Raw genomic sequence first — 22,987 nt, forward strand, 5'->3', positions numbered from 1 at the left:
TATACATTAATAAAAGATGAATAAAAAGACACGAGTATCGATCGCTGAGAAAATTGTAGAAACGTAAGTTACGATCACACGAGGACGATTGTCCTGGCAAATCCAACTGTCGATTCCGATACGACAGCGGATTGATGGTCGTGTCTGCTCGTTAGGATCGCGCCGATTCACCGCCAGGTATATTTATTCCGACGTTTAATCTGCCCGGCTTTTCCATGTCTCAATTATCATCATACGCAGGGATTTACGATGCGAGAGAGAGAGAGAGAGAGAGAAATCGCGCGATACCACTCAAATACTCAGATACTCTGGCGTTATCCACCAGACGTATCACACGATATCTATCAATAGCGATCGAGACGGCATAGAGAGCGTGTATCGTATCGACGGAATGCCATTAGCATGATCTACGCCCTTGCTTCCGTGGCTACTGATCCTCTCGGAGATGCTATCTTGCCCGCGGAAGAGTCCCCCAGTCTCTCCTCTCTCTCTCTCTCTGCCTCTTTCCCTCGGGCAAAAAGGCCGGCCTCGGGAGAAACACGGCTCTACGCGCTCGTCCGAGGCCTTACTTACATATAGATTGCCTCCCATTTCTCACACCCGAAATATTACCAATCGTAACGGACGCGCGAGTGCAAGCGAAATTGCATTTGCATACGGGGCGAATTGTCCCGTTCCGCGTGTAAAGAATCTCGCTCGTCCTTGGTGGGACGCCGGCTCGCGACCTTTACCGCCACTCCCGAAGGCCCTCGAGAAGTGGCTCGTTATCACGCAGGGGTGCAGCAAGGAATTCTGCGTTGCATCACGACTGCAACGGTTGGGATAAAACCGTGTCGCCGCATACCGACAGGCAGCAGTTAATTGAATCTCTATCCGCATTTCACGATTGCGTTTCTACCCCGTAATGTAGACTTTACAGCTGGCCTGCCGACCGCGCGGCCAAATTAATTTAGGGATTATCGACTCGCCAGCAATTTAGATTTAAGCTCGAGCCAATTAGGATGGGAGATTGCGCTAATCAAAATTGGCATTAACCAGTGTTGGCAACCGAGCCCGAGGCGGAACCTCGAAACCTGTCGCAGATCGGTCGGACGATCCAGTAACGTATTCTAAATATTCGTTTGTTATAACGAAGCGTAAATCTCTTTAATTTTATGGACGCGATAATGTTGAGTAATGTTTATGTTAATGTTCATGCCATACATGTATACGGGACGGATATCTAGATTCATTCATCAAGCACCGCTTGAAGTGCGTATTACACGTTTCCAGCTACGCCGATTGCGCCCCGTCGTATGATAATTATTCAAACTTTCATGTTCAGCACGGACCCTCGTTCCCGTCCCGTTTATCTGTCCTTATCTTTTAAGTTTCGGCGTTTGGAGCGGTAAACGCGCGCATCTCTCGCGTCCTATTAGGGCTGTCGGAACGATAAGGCTAAAAGCGATCCTGTTTTCCCCTCGGTGATCTCCCCTTTCCAATCTCGAAACATATCTTTGCGGTTTTTACGCCAGCCGTGTTTATCGATAACTTTCCTTCTCCCCTCCCAACATAATGAAGCCAACAAAACGCAAATATACCCACGCTATAAGTCGTTCGCATACCACGAGGTAAGACAAGCTTAGAACTGCTAGGATAACTTCACACTGGGCTAGAAACAGGTTGCAAAACAATCCTTGCTGTCTGAGAAAATAGCTAATCGTCAATCAGAACTCAATCAAAATTTGCATATCAAAGTTTACAAACTAAATTCTTTGGATGCTTATAATTTTTTTATTGTGATATGTATTAACTTTCCTAGTGCATACAATACAATACAATTTTAATATTTGTAAGTGACTCGAATAAAACTAATATTTAAAAACATGAAACGCAAAGCATTTACTAAATTTTAAAACAAAACAATTCAACAAGATGGCACTTAAGCGACCGGAATTAATGCTCAAATAAATTACGATTGAACGTCGCCATCAACTTATATCAACAGTTCTTATGTCATTCACAAATTAATTTAGATTGGACACAGCAACGGCTGCTACTGATTGTGAGAGAGTTGCCACAATAAATAAATAAGTCGCTTCCTGTCAAACACGGACCGGTTAAAAGAGACCAAAAAGCGTCAGTGGGAAAAACGAACTGCTCGTAATTCGCTTCGATCAACTGGTTCCGCCTGATCTCTTCATGAAAGGAAGGAGAAAGGAGGAAGGACGGAAGGTCCTCCCTCCTTCCAGTTTCGATGGTCCTCCACGATATCGGCCACCGTGAACGTCAGATCTACTGATAATTTTGTACGGGACTATTTGTATACCTCTCTGTATATTCACCTGTCGATCCGTCAGTTAGTCGGCCAATCGAGATACCGCGGGCGTTCCACTTCTCGCCACCGCTGCCAACACTCTATCTAAACTCATGGGGAGGAACGATACGCGGTGTATGCGCCCGGATGCAGCCGACAGCCCGATTGACGCTGCGGTATCGTCACGTCAGGCCTGAAAACGCGCATACTTCGTGTCGGAAATCTGGACGACGCGCGAAATTATCGGTCCGCCTTGTGAATGAATCCAATTATAATATAATTTCGCTTGAGCTATCGGCATCTCGCGACCAGCCGAAACTCACTCGTGTGGCAAGTAATCTCTGAGAGCCAAGATGAAATAATATAGATAGATGTTAAAACTTTGAATACATAAAATATATTCGATGCAAAATTCATTAAATTAATATTCAATCACCAAATCTACTTTCAATAATATATCGTCATGCATAGAAATATTATACATAGAAGTATTAAAGCTTTGTACATTTAAGTTAGACGTAACTTTATTCAGTTTTATTGCAAAGGACTTTTTATTATATAGCGTGGCTATTCTTCAATAATATAATGCGATAGTGATTCCACTCAAAGAAGTTCGAGACGTAATCTGAAAATAAATCAACCTCGGCCCTAAAATTAAGGACCCCACGCTGCACGCTGCATGCGTGAAAGAGGAATATCCATGAAGCGTTCAAAGCGGAACGCACTCGGGGTTTTTTCGTGGTGGCCATCGATAAAATCGGCCGATTTATGTCGCGGCGCGAGATAGGGAGACCACCATGTGGCGCCGAGGTCCCAACGGTCGATTATATCGCGCCCCGCGTGATACCGAGGGGGCGAGAGGCCCTAATACGAAATTTACGGTAAATTCACGTAATGGCCCGTGACATTCCGGAGTCCGGGAGAGAAAAAGAGAGACTACGATCCTCCCACGCGTGCCCAGAGAATCGGAAAGATCTCATCGCCGTGTCGATGAAGTACACACAGCACAGGCAGGCCGCCATTAAAACGCAACGATAAAGACACGATTGAATTTGATTATAGTGTAATTTTGTCTGTCAAAATAGCGGCCTCTGGCTCGCGTCACTTAAGACAGGATTCCTGGACATATTTGCTCGAAGGGTTCACGCCGCCATGAAAGGGGCGGTCTAAAATGATACGGGTCGGGCGAGGGCAATAATAAGGCTACGTCAAGCGAACATATAAGGCAAACACGGTGATGCGAGTATTACAAAGAGATTATGCCGATTCCGATCTTGCCTTAATAGTGTACTTGAGGAAAAGGACGAAATGCATTTCGTAAGTTCTGAGAAACAGAGTGTGTGGGTACTCGTCTCACGTTCCCTCTAAAAGTTTATAAGAATGAATAGAGGATATGCATTTGCATACATGATCTCATCGTTCCTGGATGCACAAATGATATCAGCGATGAAATCGTGCTAAATGGAAAGGAAGAGGAAAATATCATTCGATAATTTCGTCATCGAGCATAATCGTTAGAAAGGAATATTATCTTTCAACAAATGCGTTAATAATTTGAGGTAAAATAAAATAAAAAATAAGACGAAAAATACAGATTCTTTGCGTAAAATCCGCTCTTTACAATTAAATCGATTGATCGCCAAGTTCGATTCCTCGGCATACCCCAAATATTTTTGAATTGCAAAGTCATGGCGCGAAATGAGGCCAATGTTTGTTCTCGCCTAATTCCAAGTAGGACTGTTAGTTTGCGCATTTTTCTTTTCTCTTCTATTTGCCTTCCCTCGACCTTCCTCTGCACCGTCCTCGCCCACTTCGACTCTCGCGCCTCCCCTCCACTCTCTGTCGGGCATAATAATTAATGACCATTCCTACGAAGAAGGCACCGCCACCCAGGGTCGGTCGTTGCCAACCGCAAAAAATGATTATGAATTCAAAATCGTCAGTTATTAATACCGAACTTAGGTAGCGGCCGACACGGAGATGGAATACTAGATGTTTGCTTCAAATCTTCACTATCGAGAATTCCTATTACAGATAATTAAACTCATAGATCTACACGCGCTTTGAATTCTCATCAGTGTTCTGTTCTTAAAAGGAGTAACAATCTAAAGAAAAAGTTAATTGTGAGAATGATAAAAGAAGAATATGAAAGAATTTTACTTTTAATATAGTTGCTTTTTTGTGTAATATTTTTTTTTCAAATGTATAACTAATTAAAAAAAAAGAGATGAAATAAATCAGTGATCTAGAACTTGAAGAGTAAAAAAGTCATAAAGCTAAAAATCAAATATTAAAATTCCCTAATTGGTACACTTTCTCGCGGCCAGAATGTAGGAGAAGCAACAGATGAGAATGCAATTAGAGGAAAAAAAGTAGCAGTGGACACGTGGATGAGCTTAAGACCTGCGAGACTGGAAAGTCGATTCACCAAACAAATGAGTCAGTTATGCCCTATCCTCCCCTGCCCCTTCTTTCCGACGTCATTCGTCTCTTGGCCTTCTCTCCTTGGTCGCTTTGGACCGCTCTACCGTTTTAATGGCTCTTCTGGCACACAGACCCGCGAAGGAACGCTGCAAGACGAGAGACAGACGGACAAACGGAGACGGAGAGACAAAGGACCCGGAGCGAAAGGAACCGCGGCAGAAAAACGAAGGAGCATTATTTTACCGGCGCGAACGAACGCGGAGAATTACGAAGCAAAGAACGGGGGGGAGGGGGGACAGAAAAGATAGGTATGTCGAGGGTGGAAAGGACCGAGAGTACCACGCGAGGGGGCGTGGTGAGGTGTGGTCAAATTTGTTGAGGGTTGGTTTCTCCTGGATTTATATTTCATAAATTATGTACCGGAGTCGCGCACACCCAGGACGAGGATACGAGCGAGAGTCGCTCTTCCGTCTCTTCCGACGAGGAGATTTCTAATGATCCACCGCCGCGATCGTAAGTTATAATTGCGCGTCTCATCGTCAGTACACAATGGATTTGTCGCTATCAGATATTAATGATATACAGAACACCCTGTACGATAATTTCTATATCAATACTTAATATAAAAGAATAATATTTCTATTAATGAAGTAAATCAACGTTACAACATGCCTTTTTAAAAATCCATGCCATTTCCAATACTTATATAAATAAATATTGATATATTTATATGCAATAATTACGTTATAGTTATTTCTATTTATTGTCTTCAGGTAAAAGACTTAATTAACGTTAAGAACCTCTTAGATGCGATCTTTACTAAAAGGCACTCGATCAGATTAACTCAACAATAATATTTGCATAAAAAATATGTACAGTAGTATGTTATAAGCATCCTCACGGTGATTCTTATTGATCAAGTGATCAGCTGTCTGGCACTATTTCCAACTGAAAACTTTCGTCTCCCGAAACTCACACGTATGGCCACGAGCCGTGGTACGCAACATTAGATGAAATGCACATACTCATCGTGAAAGAAGCTCTTACACGAAGAAAAAGTGAGAAGATGAGGACGCTCAAAGACTAACGGGTCTGCCGCAAATGTTACATGCGAGAACGTTGTCTTACTGGCCTGTATGCTCGGCATACATTTTTGAATGTCCAACAGAATAAGAATCGAAGGCCATGTTACCGAACGTACATAATTTATTCTGAGAAAGAGACGATGTAAAATCCACGAAATTATAAAGAAACAATTATATAAATATGATATATCATATATATAGTAAAGTCCAAAGTGTCCGGTCCAAGGATATCGCTTAGAATTAATAAGGAAAGCAGAATTAATCCATTTTATAATGGAAATTATCCTTTATAACATATTAATCCATAACAGAACTAATCTTATATTAATCCACCTTCCACCTGCTATATTTTTTTAATCCATCTCTGCAGAAATTAAGGAGTTCTTATGCATTTTGCATGAATTCGCTTGCAGGTTTCCCGATAGTCGAAGCTACTTCCGTAGAGAAATCGTCGATTAGCTTATCTGGCAAGTACGGTTATCGTCGATCCGTGATAGAACCTCTTATCAACCAACTGTCGTTCAATCGGCCTGCGCTCCGATGATAGCGCTCAGTCGTGATTGGGTATACATTTTACGTCTCATTCCGTATGCAAAGGAAGCACCGGCGAGTTACCTTCGGGAAACGCGCTTTTAATTCCGAACTCCGTAAGCTCCGCTTTCAACGCGGTTTTACGACCTTGTATGGAACTGGCGAGTGGTCTAACAGTAGCGGATTCTTGCCCGCGGCGAACCGTCCGAAACTGGAAGCAGACGTGCTAAACCGTAGATGCGTGCGACGTGTATACACTGGACGATTCAATCCTCACAAATAAGTTTCTCGCCGGAAATCGAAAGGTGTCTTGTTTGTGAAAGAACAAGACCAGTAATTTCAAAATTATGAACAATTCAACCGGAAAGGCAGTAACGATTTAGCAAAATCCCAATCCTCATTTGCTTTTTTTGTTGTCTTTGTTACAAAAGAGATCGTTATGTGACTTACGCTATTGATATTTTTACAATAAACTTCCACGCAACAAAACGGAGCTGTGGAACGGAGCAAATTCGCCCGTCAGTGTCTTTGACCGGCGCGGGAGCGGTGAAAGAAAGAGGATACATCATATCTTGATTGTACGAGATGAAAACCGCCGCTGTTTTATTATCCAGTCGGTAGGAATTTTAATTTTCTCCGGAAAACAAAAACTGGTTCCGTCGCGGTGTTAGACGCCGAAAAGGAGAGAGTTGGGTGCATCCAAGACATTCCACCCACTCGACGTCGCAACGCGTCTCCTTTCTCTCGCTCTCTTTCTCTCTTTCTCCTTTCTCTCTCGCCGGGAAGAACCGGCACGCGTGTAACGACATTCCACCCACTATCCCGTCCTCCGCATGGAGGGGAAGAGCGACACGTGTCGAGGACAAATGCGAGAAGGGAACGAATCCGCGCGTTTGTATGGAAGATTTTTTTACGGCTCGACGATCAAACTGTCGCTTCGGCGATGAGTCGCCGATCTTGGAGATGAAAAATCGTCTGCGTAAACACGCGCAAAGCATGATTTCAATTTGTCTTCACAAATTTGAGAGCGAAATCATTTGGCTAAAACGGAAAGACAAACAAATTCCTTATCGCCACAGTTTGCCGAGAATGTCGAATAAAGGAAAGAACGGGAAAAATAGAACGCGACGAGTTGTGACGCATTCTTACATCGTTTTTCAATACCCTTCCTATTTCTATCGCGAAATCCGAGGCACGCCCACTGTCACCGAGAAAGCCAGATAATTGAGAAATTGCCAGATAATTTCCTTGGAAAGATACGTTATAATCTACGCGTAACCGCGTATCCTCTCTTCAAATAAAGAACGAACGCGCAATTACGGCGTAATTATGACGTTCCGAAAGAAAAGACGAATCAGGTTTCGCGCTGAACGTCGCGTAAAAACACACGCGGGTCCCCCTCCCATTTCTTCCTCTTCCCTTCATACTCGTCCTTTTGCCACGTCCTCTCGTTTCGTTCCTCATCGGACGTTTCGTCGTCGGGCAAAGTGCTCCAAAGATTCCCGGCAAATTTGCGTCGTGTCTCGGCCAAGCGGTTAACACGGCGAGCAACTCCGAAGCTTGTCCGCGGCTTGACGAATCGCCAATTACCATGCCATTATAGAATGACACAATCACACAGGGTGTTTCATAAAATTTGCATCGAAACTCAATACAGCGTCGGAGACGAAATGAGAATATAAAATATGTCCGTTATATATTTCTTGTCCCCAGTCCTCAAAATAAACGTAACTCATAAAATTAAACGTCTATAAATAATAAATTTCACGCATACCTACTCCGTTCACATGAATATAAATTGTAATCGTTATATCTTTTTTTTTCTTAATTTTCACTTCTTTAAACTTCTTTCTTAAAAATCGGAATCATACATTTACTTCAACGAGATCTGTGTATTGATGACTTTTACTGAGACATGCAGCTTAAAATACTTTTAATCTTAATAATTCCTAAAAGGTTGGATCTAAATTTAACACAGCACCGATTTCCAGTTATTCGGGAATTTAATCAAATTCCATCGAATCTATAGATACGCACGTCTCGACTCGAACACTCGCTAAATTTAGATAAAGAATTTAGATAAAATCCGAGTAATAAAATCCTCTGGGAATCTAATTCATCAGAGTACACAGACTAAAAGGTTTCACGCAAGCTTTACGAAACACCCTGTATTACTTCGTGACTTGATGAATCGCCAGTTATCCATGCGACCCGTCACTCACGTTTCTTCACCACCCCCTCCCGACGTATTTACAGCAACCTCCGTCGCCAATCATGCGCGAATCCACTAAACGGTGCGGTAAATTCGTGCAAAAATTTCTGATTGCGTCTCTTGCATAAAATGCTACCGTGACGCAACAATGGACTTTCTGAGTCGCGAGACATCGGAACGGCGCCATTGCAACCGTTACCTGTCAGGCACACAAAGCAAAATTACGTTCAATTGAGGATACAAAGTTTTCTAGTCGTACATAATGAGTCAAATTATTCGCAAAGAAAATCTGTTCTAATCTTGGACGTCAAAAATATTTCGAAATAAGATCAATCTGCGCTAGTCAATCACTTGGAAATAGAAAACATGACATGCATGAATATAAGATAATCATTTTTCAGGATTATCGATCTTTTATACTTGTAGCGATAAAAATATAAAGTTTATTACTATCTTCTATTTAATTATACCACTACATTTTACGTCCCAAAAACAGTATTTCGGATACGGTTGATATATGATATATTTTCTTTCTTCGATCCCTCGTATCAGCTGGACCGCAATCACGCGGCCCTACGTAATAAGGCTCGAATAACACACGAGAAGCAATTTCAAGGACGACTGAGGGAATTCCACGATTAGCGTTTGTTTTTTATCGTGAATACACTCCCCCTTTTTCCCCCCTTTAACGGTGGCAGTCGAGCCTACCTACGTTCGTACACGCGCATACGGGGACCCGTAATTGAAAGCTGTTACGCTTGGTATTTTATGGCTTTGTCCCGCGGCCATGCAAAACTCGATTCTTAACGTCCTCCAACGCGGACGTGAGGCCGCCTCGAGTAACGGGCCACGAAAACGTGCGCCTCCTAATTAAATCCGACTAAATTCATCAAAATCGTCGTTAAAGCCACCCCGACCGCCCACCCTCCGGCAACGGCGGCGGCGACCTTAACGATGCGCACCGCGAGAACGAGATTCCGATCTGTCTAATTGCCGCACCTCGGTGTCCGCAAGCCGCAAGCCGGAAATTCCGATCGGCGGATAGGAAGGTCAGTCTACTCATTCAATATGTAGATGGTTTAATCGGTCCGGTCAGCGAGGATCAAAGGCCCTTAAGCCCATAAGATCGTGCCTGTGCCTACGATTCCTCATCCTTTTCTCTTCGGAGAGACGCTGATTATTTCGCAGATAAACGAAAAATATCTACGTCGAAGAAGAGAATGAGAATAAGTCCCAAATCATCTCTGTTTCTGTGACTTTTATCTTTCTACTTCTTCAGTGAAGATATTTTTGGATCACATTTTATTTTTTCCTTATATATTAGGCAACTTTTGAATAAATAAAATAAATACCGTTTTGTGAGATTGTCAGTAGCTACTATACCAGAGTGAAAAATGCATCAATATTATCTGAAATAACGGACGCTCCAATTTACGATGGACATTCTAATCTCGAGACACATTATCCCAACGAATATCGCGCGCTCCATCGTGATATTCAACCTACCAGAAGTAAATTGGATCTCATGGCTAGCTATACTTAAAAGAATCCGGTGATACTAGATAAGCACAACTATTATACAAGGTCTCTCAAAAGTTATGTACTTACTTCCGAACATTTTTAAAGCATAGAAGTTAAATTAAGAAGCATTAAGTTAATCAACTATCGCAATATCGAGTAGAAAGGGATATTAAATATTCTATAAAGTTCAAAAACCTGATTTTTACATCATTCTTGAAATAAATGATGCAAAATTTGATATCCAATTATCAGCATGCTTAATATTGATAACTGAAAAGTGATAACAGCAATAAAATAAAAAATTTTCTAAGCAAAGATTGTCTCTAATTTCAATAAGGAATTTGTAGTTTAGGAAGAAGGTATACACCAATTTCTGATACAGCCAATATGTTTGGACGTGCAATTCAAAGATGCCGCAGATTGCCATCTGGCACGACTTTTCGTGCGGCACGCGTTCGGGCGAGACAATAACAGCGATAACGACGGTAATAATAGTAATAATAGCAATAACGTCTTTATGAGCATCCCGAGAGAGTGGGCGAGATTGTAGCTCCTTGACCCCAGGAGAGCGCGAGGGCGAGAAAGGGTCGAAGAGACGTGCGGATTCGGCCCTAACCGGCGTCGAAAATCGGTAGCTCGATAGGTCTCCTAGGATTGGAAAAATCAGAAAGAAAAAGGAAGAAAGAGAGAGAAAAGGGCAGGTCTCTCGTGTCATGGTGAGCCAGCATGTCAGATAAAGGTGCTCGCTCGAAATAAAATGCGCGCCGCTCGAGAAGAAAGCGAATGGTGGGCAAGGTGGGAATAGTGACGGCTGTCAAAGCATATAACACTTATACCTACACCTCTACTTATCGGACAAGATCTTTACCGGAGTGTCTGTAACACGGATGCTGTATTATTTGCCTATAAATGTCGTACAAATAAGACCACTCAAAGTCTAATCTTAAAATAGTGTCCAAGTGTGAAACGAAAAAGTAATATAGTTTATAAAAATATTAACAGTTATATAAAACCTTAAAAAGAAGGTGAGTTGCTTAAATATCATACAATTAAAAAATCAATACAATCCATTCTTTATTAAAAAAGGAAAGTTGCGGTATTATATTTATACTAATCTCGTAATAATTTATTATTTCAAGAAGAATGTCCAATGTAGAATTTTTCGGCGACTGTCATTTTTAAATGCGCTTCGATTATTCAATAGAGCAAACATACTAAGGCAACGACGCGATCGTTAAGACAGGAAGGAATTGTCGAACGAAAAAAGCGGAGGAAAGGAAAAAGAAGCGAAAGACCTCGCGTAAGCTGAGCTACGTTGAAAGACTAATTGACGAGGAGGACGAGCTGGAAAGAGGACAAGAGGGGAGGACTGACGAGCCGACGCGCACCCCCGTAAATATCGTGACACGCGCTCAAATTAATGGCCCGGTCTTACACGCTGGGGAAAGCGAGCAAACTGGTATCCTCTCGATGGCACGCCACATCGAGATCGAATCAAAACACGGCCGGCCGAGTCGCCCTTTCATTTCGAGCGATACACGAGCAATCGAATGCCACGAGTCGGTATCATTTAACTCTTTCCAAGAAAAAAAGCTTAGAAATACACACTGCATGTCTAAATTAGACATGTGAGAGTATTTTCAACGTTGTTCAAGATTCCATCACGTCGTCTCAATAAACAAAAATACTGTGAGCAATATTATGCAATTGCATAATTTTGCATAAAATGTAACTATTTCTTATCTGTACAAATAGTGTTATCTTATGTAATCATCGCAAATTATCGTGTAACATGAAATTCTCACACTCGCTCGGAGATAAATATTATCGTATCGCGAAGCTAGCGCAACCGAAGATATTAAAGATCCTCTTTTTCAGCAAGGGACGGGTAGTTGCGGCCTGTCTCACGAAGGTCGGGCCGACATATACCCATGGGAAAATCCTATAACGACGTGAAGCGAAATCTTTTAATTAAAACCGATTTGGGGGCGGAGAAGCATCGCCACGCGCGTTTCACTCGCCCGTAGAAATTAGCCGGTCCGCGTTCTCCACAGGCCCAAACAAATTGAAGAAGATTGGGTCTGTGGCCCCGGGCTATTCGGTAGATTTTGAATAACGCGAGAGATAGCAGGAAAGAAAGAACGTTTTCCGCGTGTGACGTAAGATGTAGTTATGATCCCGAGCTTTAATAATGAAGCTGTCTGTTTATGTGAAAGTATCGGAATTTATATACTTCTGAGATATATGAGTCGCACAAGTGCTACAGCGTATTCTCCGATACATATCACGAAGACCAAATATATTTGTATGACGTGCTAAGCATAATTTATGGTGGTATTACGCATTGGGCTTATTATACTTATTGAATAATTGCCTGTAATTAATGTCACTTTGGGGATCTAAAAAGGAAAATATCTAAATTCTGCGTCTATCTTTTCATGTAACAAAATCATTGATTTCTAATGGTACTGCTATACTACATTTACATATTTGAACTTTTTAAAATATGTAGAATACTTTAAAAATATGTAGGCTATGTAGGGAGAGAATCAACTTAGAAAAATCAAATCTTAAAAATATTTAATTAAACTAAAAATTAAACTACGGAAAAAATGTTCTTTTGACATTACTGTGTCTTTTGCTTAAATATATCGTAAAAAAAATTAAAGATGAATTTTTCAAGATAAAGTTTACAAGTCGAAATTATTTTCCCAAGAGATGGTATTTTTTTCACAGTTATTTTTCCTTAAAGTTGGATATTTTTCTACATGAGTAACTGCAGTCTGATATTCAACATTGCACTTATAACAACGTTACCTACAACAATATTGACGGGACAGCGAAGTTTTCTGAGGCATCTTTCTTATTCCGTCTCGCAGAGCCTCGAATTATGGCCAGGGCGTTAAAAGCTTTTATTGGCTGAGAAAATGAGGGAGAACGATCGTGACTCTGACATACGGAAGCGCATCTTTTCTCCGCTCCCTTTTCCCCTTTTTTATTCTCGCAAGGACGGAATACGGGAGTGTCATCAAAGCGCTTAAGAAAATAACCGGCGAGACGCGTTGGAGAGGAAAGGGTCCGAAATAGAATGACCGAGTTACGTTAAAAGCAATGGACGTGATAGACGGATCGAAGCCGAGGACAGGAATTAATTTTTCAGTGATTCTAAAACGGCGCGGCGCTTCGCCAATTTTTCGCGGACGAAGCAAACGATGAACAACACGCGATTTAGGTATATGTCGTCACTAAATGACGCTTCTCGCTAATAACGAAGCAACCATGCTCGTAAATTCCACCCACTCTAGCTTTACGCCTACTCATTCACTAATGAGAAAGAGATGACGAGTCGTAACGAAGTACCGTACACCGTTTCTTGATCTCGCAACCGGCAAATTGGTTTTTACGGCTAGAAATTACATATCTTCCCCATTTACTCCTTAACTTCCGCTTTCATAAGTGTGTGAGTTTCGTATAATTAAGAACTTTCGTATAATTTTCATTTTACATAACATACACCGAACTCTAAAATTAATATATTCCACCGTTAAAGATATACGTATATTCCCAAGATTTAATTCTTGTATATTTTTAAATCATCAATGACTTCTCTATCTCAAAAGTCGCGAGTCTGTATTTATGGAAAAAAATCAATTCCAAATTTGGTCAAGAAACAGGTTGGTAAAAGGAAAGAAAATACACACATCGTACATGTAGGACGTGCCTGACGAGATCGGCTTTAGGCTATGTGTCCGCCCTGTGTATTGAGTTACCCCGACGCACTTGCGCGCGCGCGCGCGCGACTAATTTTTCAGCGGCTCGGTTTACAAAGCGTGCATAATGCAGGGCTGCTCTCGCGGGCGCGCAATCAACCGCCTACCACCGGCACGAGCAATGCGAGCAACACGAGCCGTGGAAGCCGCCGCCGCTGCCGCCGGTAAACCTCGCTGCAACAATCAGCCGACTAATCCCCTCGGAATCGGCCTCCGCAGTGTACAAGCCGGGCCCCGTCCCCGCGGTGCTCCACGGTGACAGACGACGTGTATGCGCTTAGGTATGCACATTGTAAATCCTAATCGCCGGTCTCCAAGGCGGCGGACTCGAGATTAAGGACCGACCGACAAATTTATCCTATCAATAGGCGCGAGAGTTTAATCCCACCCACACGCGGCGGATTAAACGGTCGCGGGGCGGCCGCGGCGCTCAGATTTGTACGCACTTGTGGAAGGCATTAGACGCGGAGATTATCGCCGATGAGTAATCTTTCGCGATGCGATTCGCACCGCGTTTATCGCGGTACTCGAAGATGCGATCAGACAAACGGATTAATCCGTGGAAATTAGACGAAGGATTTAACGCTGCCGTTTAATATATCCTGCTGATCTGATTGTAATTTACAATATTTCTTCGTCTTAAATGTCTGTGCAACAAAACTTAAATCTTAAGCTTCGAGCGAGCATTTAAAGTGCTTTGCGAGAAACTCGTGTACCTTATATACTCTTAACTCTCAACTTTAAGATCCACCAGCACCATCGTAATTTCGCGAATACTCGTTTTGGAAAGGTAAAAGGATTTAGGTTGCATCTACCAATCATCGCGCGCTACAATATTTTCGAGTTCGCAGTGGCGTTCACAAATCGTCGTCGATGTTACATATCCTGACAAGTGAATCCAGATCACAATGTTTATGCTCTCTCCGATTCGTCGCGGTGCTCTCAAACGAAATACGTCCGCTCTCTCGCCTTCGGCGGATTACTCCGATTATTAGATTAGCAACGCGCCTTTGATCTCGCGCGAAATTCGCGCGACGTCGTGTCGAGTTCGCAAATCGATGAATGACGCGCGCCATCACCATTAAGGGCTGCCGTTATAAATCGCAATCACCGATAAATGCGGATACCGCGACCGCAGTGGCGCGGGACCGGTGCTCTAGACATTATACACTCTCTTTTTATCCCGTCGCAAATGAAATATATTTCACGCAGTCGCGCGTAAAGGAAGATAAAACCGGTTACGTTAAAAACAAGATAAAATGTCGCTACGATAAATCAGAAAATTTTACAGGATCTTAGATTTGGATGTACTTGTTAAAGGGTACATTACTTAAATATATTTGTTGAAGAACACGATGCTATGTACATATTGTGTAGCTTATTTATCAACTAACTTAATTTCTTTTTAGCAAAAATTTCATACGATTATAGAAACGCGTTTACAGAACGCTTCGAATGCTTTTGAAGTAAAAAAATTAATGAGTGCTATGCAAATTGCAGAACATAAATGGAAAAGCGGTTACTTTGTTTGTGCTAAACTTTTGCCTATCAAAAGAAATGCAAGATTACGTCGTTTTCCGTAATTATTAATTCTCCGTCAGTTTATGACAATCGATTAATATAAAATGTACAAACTAAATGTTGTGTTAAAGCAATCTAGAGAGATTTAGAAAGATATGTGACGTATGATACATGTAGCGCATTCTTGCAGCATGATTAAATCGAAGACAGGAACGTCTCGTGTATTAAAATGTGTGTGCAATTCGCGTTTAAAGTAATTTCAAGAAATAAAATGTAGAAACGAAATGTAGAAACTATAGCAACATAGGCGAAGTATGACATTTAATAGTTTGCTTGTGTAAGAGCACTTATATGGATCATAAAGATTATGTAAAAAGGCCACGAGATTTCACACATAAATTAATATTTGAGTTTATTAGAATGGAATTTACTATCCTATCTGATATATTTCTGTATGAAATTAATACGCAGTCATTTTACTGTAAAAAAAAATATTGCCACATGAATGTTTGATAGAGATAATGAATATTCTAAGAATAAATTAAAGGCGATCATTTACATAACGACCAGAGGCTGTTTACATTTTACGGCACGTACAAATCACTATCTCATTATTTGCGCTAAATTGGAATGTCAATCCACCTGCCGATTTTTATTCGTTCCGGACCCATTTAGGAAGTAGCACTCTCACCTCGCTTTTGTATCTAATTTCAACATGCGCGAGCTATAAACGCAATCCCTCGCGTTGCAAGTTATACCTGCATTGCCAAATAAATTATTAATAACTAGAATTATATGGTCGATAACTGTACCGCACTTCGATACGCGACTAATTACGACCATTACGACCCATCGGTATTGTTGACTCGATAATAAATTAGACTAACGAAACGCTTCGGAACTCTGCCGTCGTACGCAGACCACTGTCTCATAATTTACGTTAAATTAAAACGTTGCTCCGTACATAGACTTTTATTCGTCGCGGCGCTATTCAGAAAGTGTCAGGGCCGGTTTCCACTTAATCTCTGATCTACGGGTATCTATTTTTCTTTTTTTCTAATCCCAGCCGCCGCGTATTGGAGTCGCTGATGAATTATTAATGACTAAAATGTGCTAAAATTATGGTCGATAACTGATCTCCGCTACCGGTACGTGTCCAAGCATAATCCCGCTGGCCAAGTATCTCAAAAACGCGTCACCGTCAACTACAAATTATCGCACGTGAGAGGAAACTAATGAAGCGTGACTTATCGATCTTATGTTTTTCTGCTTTTCATTTACTGTTTCCCCCGGGGAGATCGGAGACTCCGCAATAAACACGGTGCAGCACATTAAGAATTTATCCATTAGCGGCGCCCCTCTCGCTAATGGATCGTTATTAATTCGGTCGTAAAAGTGACGAACGAGAATTTGAAGTTCGTAAAATAGTAATGAGGATCAAAACTATAACCGCGTTGAAGAGATCTAGAATCTTATCAAGAGGTATCTTAAGAAAACGCGTGATTGTCTGTAAATTATGCACGACGGGAGTTAATGAGGCATAAGCTCGCTAATTTTACGCTGCATCCACAAAGTGGCAATTTGAAGGAGCGCGACCCTGACAAACGATTCGCGCCCTCGTTTCGCGTTACCTACACTCCCGATCGTTGCTACAATCGGCCCCTCGCCCGGCGCCCTCGAGATATCATCGATCGTGTTCCTGATCGTGATCGTGATCGCGATGAGGCACGCGGCTCATTTTATACTTGCCGGTCGGCACAGCGCGTGGGCGCAGATAATTACCGTTTTGAAATCAACCGCGGCGTAGCGCGCCGCATCGGCCCGTAACAATGGTCACGCGGACCTCAATCGGGGATCCATTATCGATTTCTTTCGGACACACACGATACATACAATGAAAAATTAATGGAGTTCCTGCCCGATGCCGCGCAAGCGAACATATGGACGAATAGGAATTGAATCGTAGATATTAAGTACAGCGCACGAGATTCGATGCATTTCGTATCGATGATACAACTTGTGCTTCCACTGCTCATTTATGGCATCTGCTTTGTGATGATGTTATAAGCTTATTTCGAAAAAAATAACTTCCAAGATACACATGTATTCTATAATATAAAGTAAGATGTGCAATTTTTCACGATCCAATGTGTTTAATTAATATCTAAGCTGAAAGGGTAATTAAAACAATTCTCTATGAAAAATTACACAAAGAAATTAAGAAGTTGCAAGATCATTCATTTCAGAAGATAAATCCTTATCAATAATTTTTAATTCATCTGTTTTGCGAAGAGCGATAATAATTTGCAGCAAACTTTATGTCTATTCTACATAACATAAAATAAAATTACAATTTGTCATGCATTTTATTTTGAAAATTTGATGTAACAAATTTGAACGATTCGAAGTTCCAAGTTTCTCGTCTCACATATTACAGAAGATAAATTCTCGCCAATAACTTTAAATTCGTCTATATTTCGTAGGGGGCTGTAGGAGAAGAGGGCACAAGAGAAGTCCTCGAAATCGGGCACACCTGGGCAGTTATGTGACTGGGCGTGCCTGTGTTGGCTGACAGGACGCGTGGGCTGGCACCGTATTATGCTGATCCCCCCCGAGAGAAAGAGAGACGACTCGCTCGGAGCCTGAATCGGGTCTCAGGACCCGCGGAGAAAACGCCAAGTCGCACCGCGTCCTGCCGCCGCGCCGGGAACGCGCGTCAAGTGAGACGCGCGAAACCAAGCACAAACGCGGACGTGGGCGATCAGACCAGGTGTAGCTTCGCCAGCCATGCTATAATTATAGTATTCGATATCGGTGCGGATTGCAAATTAACGATATCTTCGCGAAAAGTTAAAATTCAGGTGAAAACATGTTCAATGTTTCTCGATCGAGACGGAAACCTAGCGCATTTGAAATTTATTCACGTTAATCCGAGAGCAAACAGATGTCCACGTCCGTTTATCATACGTCCGTGGACATTTAGTGTATCTATACGAGTTCCCATTCGCACGAGTTTGCAATTTGCGAGTGCACGGACCGCAATGATAACGGCACGAGAGAGATGTACGCTATCACCAGAAGTACGCTATCTCGCCGATAAAAAGAGGACTGCGACTTAATCGTGAGCGACTTCTACGAAAGTTACGTACCAGGAAGAGGTTGATAGCGCACTGAAAAAGCGCGCACGTGTGCTCGGAGGTATCGCGATTCCTCCCACAAGCGAAATTCACGTGCGAGTTAAACAGGATAGGATCCTCGTTGCCGCGTTGCATCGCGATAAAACGTCCGATTCCCGTGGTAACGGCGACTCGTCGATTTCAGAAAATCGATGTCCAATGAACGTACGACGTCGTGATTAACGCGGCGCCGCGTAGTCGCGATCGGTCGAGCGAACGGATAAGATTGGCGGAGAAAGAAGAGAGGTGGGCAGCTTCTCTCAAGATGGTGCATACGAGTTAACAGTAACATCGATCTTAGCCGCTACACCTCCTCTCCCTGCGTTAACCGCATGAAATTTTCGCGATTGAATTCCGATTTAGAGATTCGAAGATCGATCATGATGCGAGCAGTGAGCACTGAATAATGGCGCGGTAATAACAGATCAAATTCACGCGAGGAAAAGTCCTATTCAAATTCGCCAAGACACGCACCCTCTAGATAGACACCGAGATATTTCAGAGATACGATGATCAGATTAGATCGCGTAACACGTCATTAATCTCGTACGGCGGATTCAGGCGCGAACAAGCGTGGCGATTTTCTCAGCGGCTTCCACCCTTTCATTATCGCGAAACGGCCCTCTTCTTCCGTATCCTCTGATTGACGCTGAGCTCGCGAATTAAGCTCCTCCGCTAATTCGAATCGAGCCCCGCGGGCATCGCGGGAAAAACTTCTAATTATACACGACGGCTTTCGTCAAAGATCCCGGCGACACTTTACGGCGACTCACGGATCTCACGGTGCCAATCGACTTGCAAATGACGGGGGGAAAAAGAAGCAAGGGAATCGGGGAAAGCGACGTCCGATAGTCTTGTCGGTCCCAGGCGGCATTGTGAGTTATTGAGATTAAATGATTGGCCGCAGGGCCTCGCGCTCGGGACTTTTATTCATCAATGTCGTCGTATCGCATCGTTGACATCGTCGCGCCACGTTTGACCGTAAACCGATCTCGGGAGTAAAAAGACGAGAGAGGACCCGTGAGCGCGCGATGAGAAAGAGAACCGCACTTAATCTCCGCTTATTAAATAAATCACAGTTCCCTAACACTTTGGGACCCGCGATGTACCCCGGGAAGCCAGTCTTATAATTCCTACATTAATTTCTTTAATAGTCCACGAAACAATCCCGGCGACCGTCGGGGTACATCACGTCGGAACGGTATCATCGGCCCCGGGGGAGGAATTAAGCGCTCCCCAGATCGTAAAAGAGTTAAATTACAGTCGTAATTTATTTATAATGCGCGTCGTTTTATTTAGCGCGATTAACGCGATGAAAAGGGGCATGGCCTGCGTGCGTGAGGCGAAACGGCCATGATTTAATAATCCTCGGGGTTAAACGCGACGCGATGAATCAAACTTTCTCGCGAGCTACTTTTTTTCATTGAGATTTTAAGCAAGTACACAGAATCGTGTGACTAATCAAATCTACGAGAAATTTTTTAACGGTAGATTTTTTAAAAAAGCAAAAAATGTATTGCTAAAAATTATTACGTATTAAAAACATTATAATTATACGATATTTAGTTACATATGTAATTTATGTATTGTAAATTGTAAAGACGAGACATATGGAAATGCAATTTAAAAATTGACGCGTTGCAATTTGTAATTTTTCCTTATATTCTTAGACACTAATTCATATGAGAAGATTCTTTAGCCCGTTTCTAGTTCTTTTACGCTTTGGTCGAGGCGATTGTCCAGTGGACCTTGAATGCTAACCGACTGACGTGTTTTATCCACCTACGTGCCAACAACACATTGCGTGTCAACACGCTCACGCATGAGTCTTGTAAGAGAATACTGCACAATATGTAAGAAAAAAAGATAAGAATCATCGTGAATGCGAAATCCTTTCTTTATTCCTAAATTATGCGTAATGCAGGTTATATAATGAATAAAAAAATAGAAATGTTGAATAAATTCCTATATGCCATGCAAAACGAAATAAAGCAAAAGATTCTCAAGATAATTCCGCAAAGTTTGTATTTTACAAAATCCGTGCAGATTGTTTATTAACTTAAATTCTCCTTAATTTTCCTCATTAAAGTTCTGTTGAGAAATAAATCTTTCTTAGAAAATTCTGTTATCTATTTGCATTCCTCGAGTTCTCAAGGTTCGCGAAGGCTCACAACTTGGCTCTGAAATTAACCGATGAGAGGATTGAAATTGTATACAGGCAACATCCTATATAATGTATTAAATAATGGCGCGAACCGTATAATCCGAATAAGCGAGCCGCGCATATTCCCTTGCGAAACCGCGTCGCTCTCGCCTGATGACGAGATCCATTAAACGTGAACGGACAAGCTGCCGCTGCGCTTGTATCTCGCGCCCGACGGTGCTACGCCGGGTAGTCCGTATTCCAACTTATCCAATTAACGGGAAGCGTTTTAGCGCGACGTTAGAGTGTCTTGTTAAAGCGCGAACGTTCGCGCGCTGCGTTTCGCGTTCCACTACACGAAAGCGAAGAACGACGGTGCCTGACGGCGAAACTCACCTCTGACGGCGGCGTTCAGCCTGTCGAGGTTGGCGAGCGTAAGCGGTACCGGGCCAAAGTGCATCACGATCTTGCCCACGTCGCCGGCACCGCGACGCGCCATGAAGATGCCGGTGTAGCCGCGCCTAATGTAACGACCGCAGGTGTCGTTCACGACGAGATCGACGGTGACGTTCAGCGCACCCTTGATCGCCCTCTTGACGCGCACGTGCAGCAGTTGCCCGTGCCGTAGCTCCTTAACCTTCCCCGTGAAAATGTAGTCCGACTGGCGCACCTTCTGCAGGAACATCGTGTCGTTCCTGATCGTCGCCGTCAAGTTTGCCCGACACTCCAGCAGCTCGCCGGTCGAGAGACTGGCCGACGACAAACTGGCCCAGAGGACCACGAAACTGATCACTGAATAACTGACCATTTTGAATCCCATAACGTTCATTCTGTCTTGGAATTGCGCATTGATCTCGATCTTCGAAGACGCGAATCGGGCAAGCGGGTGTTTTGGATTTCTATCGTCTTTTTACACTCAATGTAATCTCCTTCTAAACATTAAGTGGCACGCACTCTAATAAATGTTACACGATAAAGTTACACTGGATTATTTCAACACGACACAGTTTACACTACTTGGAAGTCACATTCCGACACTAATAAGACACGCGTTCGCAATATACGAGTTCAAATCTTATTAATTCCGAACTCCGAATTGAGAGTCTATCTTGAAGACTCGTGGTTCTGTTGATAACTGTCCGTTGGGTCCATTTAATCACGAGTTCGTTTGATTAATTCCCGGTTTCGAGTCAAAGACGTATATCTTGAAGACCTTCTATCGTCAACAGTCTCTTTCAGAGGAACACGACATTAATCAGAAACAACCAGTATCGATAGCCGACTCCGAAACAGAAGACTACCACGGAGAACTTGCCGATCCCACTGCATAAAGACACGCTCGGGCGTTAATCAGAAGTAGGCACTCGAAACTTCGGCGCGCCGGTCCGGTTGATTAATTCCTGGCTCCGGATCGAGGACGGGTCCCACGGTGTCGGAGCGACGGCAGCCAGTTCGGCCTGGGCTCCCGCTAGTCCTCTAAATGGAAACGAGTCCGATCTCGAGCAACAGGTTGGCGCCGCGTGTCGACCCACGCTCGCCGATTTCCAATCCGCGTGCCAACGCTCACCCGCTGCCGTCGAGAGCGGCGGGCCGCGACGTTTCCCGATCGATCGACGGATCGATAAACTGCCGATTCGCCTCCCCCGTCGCGCGTCGTCCTTCTCCGTTTTATCGTCGTCTTGATGAGACCGGATGCCGAAAGCGGTCGTCAATGATGGTCAACGAAACGCGCGGCTCTATACCCGCGTTTCGATCATCAACTGGTTTCAGATCGACCCTCCGAATGATCGGCGATCGAATGCGAATTCTCTACTCAGCTCCCGCTCGTCTCGATAAAATCACAAGTTCGACCGCTCGTTCGCACTTACCGTGCGCCATCGTAAATATTTAGATTGCTTATGGCCAATTGTTAAAATGCCTGTGAGCAATACTTTTCATTGGAATTTATTACAAGTAAAATATATATTTTTTTTATGATAAACACTCTTCACAAAATATTCACCGAAATTTGACGAATTACTCCGGATGTCGATAATATAACTCGCGATACGCGAACACCACCTCAATCATTTATTTTAATAATTGTTCCTTCATAAATTGGATGACACTGATTAAAGATATAGTCAAATGCGCCGTCATGATGTTCCAAAATATATTCAAAGTTTCAGAAACAGTTGAACGTTCGTTAAATTATTTTGCATAATATTAGAATAAGATAAATATTCTTATAAGGGTTAATTATACAAGACTGATATGTTATCGCTAAGATGTCAACAAAACCGCATTATATCTTTATTCGCGTTTTACA

General features: G+C 42.8%; 1 protein-coding gene across 1 annotated transcript in view; it reads right to left on the reverse strand.

Annotated features, from left to right (window-relative positions):
- LOC112467710 overlaps positions 1 to 22,125 on the reverse strand; it is a 153,521-nt gene extending 131,396 nt beyond the window's left edge. The window contains exon 1 of the mRNA XM_025036439.1: positions 21,076 to 22,125. Within this exon, the coding sequence (XP_024892207.1) occupies positions 21,076 to 21,508 (433 nt within the window). The 5' untranslated portion in view covers positions 21,509 to 22,125. The remainder of the gene's footprint in view (positions 1 to 21,075) is intronic.
- Between the last annotated feature and the right edge of the window lie 862 nt (positions 22,126 to 22,987).

The sequence above is a fragment of the Temnothorax curvispinosus genome, unplaced genomic scaffold (genome assembly GCF_003070985.1).
Source record: "Temnothorax curvispinosus isolate PA1 unplaced genomic scaffold, ASM307098v1 QBEX01017788.1, whole genome shotgun sequence".
Taxonomy (NCBI): Eukaryota; Metazoa; Arthropoda; class Insecta; order Hymenoptera; family Formicidae; genus Temnothorax; species Temnothorax curvispinosus.